This window comes from Centruroides sculpturatus, unplaced genomic scaffold (assembly GCF_000671375.1).
Source record: "Centruroides sculpturatus isolate CEXI.00-Female unplaced genomic scaffold, Cexi_2.0 scaffold887, whole genome shotgun sequence".
Classification (NCBI taxonomy): domain Eukaryota; kingdom Metazoa; phylum Arthropoda; class Arachnida; order Scorpiones; family Buthidae; genus Centruroides; species Centruroides sculpturatus.
The window spans coordinates 338,939-342,701 of record NW_019385057.1 but is presented as its reverse complement, the minus strand read 5'-3'; the positions used below and the strand labels follow the sequence as shown (position 1 = coordinate 342,701).

The following is a 3,763-nucleotide window of genomic DNA, read 5'->3' as shown; positions in this document are numbered from 1 at the left end:
ACGTCAAACGACGATCTCGGCGCCATTAGCTTCTGAATCGGTAGTCTTGTCGTTGATTGGTCGGGCCGTCGACTTTCTTTAACACAGGAAGTCGACGGTCTGTCTCTCTCTAATCCGTGTTCGACTCTTGTTCGGAGACCGAGTTAGCGTACGCACCTCGAATCAACCCCATTAATTGCACTAAGAAATACACGATACGATACGATACCGGAATACTATACACGACATCAAATTTATATAATAACTATTATATTAATTCATAAAATTATTTTAAGTAAATTTAATACAAATCAGTTTCTCAAAAAAAAAAAAAAAATTGCCAACACCCCGCCGACAACTTAAAGCACATGCCTACACATGCCTTTACTAATCTAACATAAATTCTATAAGATAGAAAACGATAAGAGACTTCTGGATTTGACAAAAGAATCTGGTTATCTTTCTTTTTATCTTCGACTCTGTTCCGTGAGCCCTCTCTCTCTTTAATCATATCCACGGAGAATTCGACGGGCCAATCCATAAATAATTCCTAGAATTACTTGCCCCGTGTTCGATCTTGAATCCCGACAGCGTTAGACTGACCCCCTGTCTCGGCCATCAGAATACGGTACTCATTATTATACCATCAAATGCATCCATTTATGGATGTATTCTAAAAAATACAACTTAATAAGTGTGCTTTATAATAAACAAATACAGTAATTTCAATATCGGATTAATAACACCGGAATTAAATTTTATTGAAACAGAATAAAGTTCGTGCGAAAAATTCCATCTTTAATTTTGTAATTTTGTTTTGTCGAAATAATCGTCTTAAATTTTGGGAGACGAATTTGACGAATCGTCGTTTAATTAATAAATCTGTTCTTGGCACATTCCACACACAAGACATCCGCTCCGTCTGCCATAAATCCTTCTCCGACCAGCGATCGTTGGCAAGCGGCACACACAAAGCAATGGTTGTGCCAATTCCGATCTTCGAAGGATATAAAACGCGTTCCGCCAATGCCTGTGACAGAATAGATTTTGCCGAATAATGATTTCGTTACAAGTGTTTCCTACATATATAAAAATAAAATAAAAATTAACCAGTAATTGGTCCGTTGCAGGCGTCGCATCTTTTTGCAAACAATTCTCCGAAGCATTGGGCGCAATAGGGTTTCTCGTCTACGGATGTGAAGCGCTGTCCCGCCAAACACATCTGACAGCCGGTGCAAGAAAAACACTCTCTATGCCAGGGTTCGTTGCAATAAGTAATACCATTAGTATCGATTACTCGATGGCATTTGATGCAACGCGTAGAAAACTTCTGTTCGTAACAGCTAGGGCAATATATGCAGTTATCTTTCGGAATAAAGCTGTTGGTGCCTATGGAGTCGGCACAGACAACGCAGCGAAAACACTCGACGTGCCACTGTTTATCTTTATACTCCATCTTACTCGAACCTAAAATTAAAGTTAAATTTTGAAATCGACAATTAAGGCAATAAAAGTACTTTTAAATTGAAGAAACGTTCGAGTTTCTCCGTACCGGCTTTAACTATTTCGCCGCAAACGTCGCACTCGGTGGCAAAATCCGATTCGTAACAGGTGACGCAGTAAACTCGGTCTGCTTTCGAGCCGAAAAGTTTATTTTCCAACGGAGCGTGACATTTATTGCACGAAAAGCACGTTTCATGCCAATGTTTATCTTTGTAGGAGAGATCCTGAGGAAAATTTATGAAAATAAAATCAAGAACTTTGCGAAAGTATAAAAATATTGATAAATAAAACTTAGCATTTTTATGGATGTACTATAGATTACCCCCTACGGAATTTCGGGACTTTGAGTATGTATTTGAACATGAGGGGACCGAGACGAGTTCAACGGTACCCTACTTTTGGACCGGAGTCGAAAAATAAGAAAATTATCATATTTACAATTTCTTACCTTTCACAGTGCATTTTTTAATGGCTTGCAGACTTTACCGCAAGATGGCGGTACTAGCAACTACGGTGTCGTCTGCTTAATTTTCTTTTTTTCTATTTACGTTAGTTATATATTTTAATTTAATTTTATTTAATTAAGTTATGTTATTTAAGTTAGTTAACCTAAGTTATTTATTTAAGTTATTTAACTAACTAGTTTGATTTGCACATTTTCACCGCTAGGTGGCGTTGCTTCCAATTACGGTGTCGTCTGCTTAAAGGGCGTGCGAGAAGGACTTAACCACAACTGCAGACGATCAGTGTGCTCGTGGATCAACATCTGCCTCTGTTGAAGGTATATACGGCCGCCTTGCCGGGCTGCCTGTTAAACACGCGATAGGCTTAGCGGAGAGAGCGACGCGACTCCCGATCATCGCGCTATCGCCGGAAAAAAGTATGATAACTTTCTTATTTTTCGTCTCCTGTTCAAAAGTAGGGTACTGTTGAACTCGTCTCGGTCCCCTCAGTTCAAATATATACTCAAAGTCCCGAAATTCCATAGGTTATAATCTGTAGTATCCCCGCATTTGTTTTTACTTTTGAATCAACTCCTATTAATTTTCCACATTCGTCGCAAATATTGGAATACGTTTTTTCGTAACAACCAACGCAAAATGGTCGATCGTCTCTTATAAGATATCGCTGACACGTAAGAGATTCGTCGCACTTCCAACAGCAGAAATGAACCGTGTGCCAATCTTTTGACATTGCTCTGGTGTATCGATCGTCAAAAATAAGCTAAACATTTAAGATAAGTTATTTTTTGTTCCTTTATTTTTAAAAATAATCTAAAATCGTTTACCTCGTCGCAGGCCGCGCATCGAGGTCTTATTTGTTCCGCGTAATGACGTTCGCAGTAAATTTTGCCCTCTAAGGTACAACAAACTAAATCCACTAATAATTCTTCGCATACCGAACATACGAAACAGCCCGGGTGAAACGGATTCTCTTCTCCTAATTTCGAATTTACTACTGCTAAATCTCCCAGTAACACGGTTCCTCGACAACCGCGGCACTCCTATAATTAGGCAATATTGTAATAATTAAAATTTTAGCTAAGACAAAGAACGAAACAATAAATAGTTCTTTCTCGCCGAAGTCTGCTCCGGAGCACTTTTAACGTATGCAATATCCATCGCTGTTTTCTGGCGTTCGCGTATAAAGTCCGCGTATTGCTGCTGATATTCTTTTCCTAAAAATTTACAGAAATCTGCAGACAAATCTTGTTTCGGAAGTTGTTTAATAATCTGTTTTTCCCGATATTTTTCACCGGACGTTCCGATTCGAGGCACTCGTTGGGAAGGGATCTGCATGAAGTATAATTGGATCTGAAAATATGAGAATGAATCCGGTGGTAAAGCCATTAATATAGTATCCGCAGAATTAAACGTGCTTAAGGCAATTGCTTACTTTATCTGGAGACAAGTCGGATGGCACCCAGGAATACCCTTCTTTTGAAGCAGTCCGTTTCGACCGCATTCTATTTTGTTGGCCTTGGCCTTTCGACCCTATTCTATCACGGATATTAATCGTATCTTTGGGACAAATGTCGTGACATTCGCGCGAGCATTTACAATTATCACAAACAGTTCTGTCGGTGACGTAAAATTGATTATTATGATAAAGTTAAGCGAATTATTATAACCGAAATATCTTACCTCCAAGCGTGAGGTTTGTAACCCGGGCATTTACTTTCGCATTCCAGGCACTCTTGTCCTTCGTCTATTTTCTCGATGAATACGCCCTTTTGAACAAAAACGAAAAAAAACAATATTCTTTGTTTTTATTGATTTAA

The 3,763-nt window shown here is 38.8% G+C and overlaps 1 protein-coding gene across 1 annotated transcript; it reads right to left on the bottom strand.

Moving 5' to 3' along the window:
* Window positions 1-735: 735 nt before the first annotated feature.
* Window positions 736-3,751, bottom strand: LOC111634045 (four and a half LIM domains protein 2-like; the record flags this gene model as incomplete). The annotated part of the gene is made up of 8 exons (XM_023378725.1): window positions 736-1,009; window positions 1,090-1,446; window positions 1,532-1,706; window positions 2,506-2,706; window positions 2,771-2,986; window positions 3,063-3,296; window positions 3,379-3,559; window positions 3,627-3,751. Coding segments are annotated over 8 exons (1,650 nt in total), but the record flags the coding sequence as incomplete, so codon positions are not given.
* Between the last annotated feature and the right edge of the window lie 12 nt (window positions 3,752-3,763).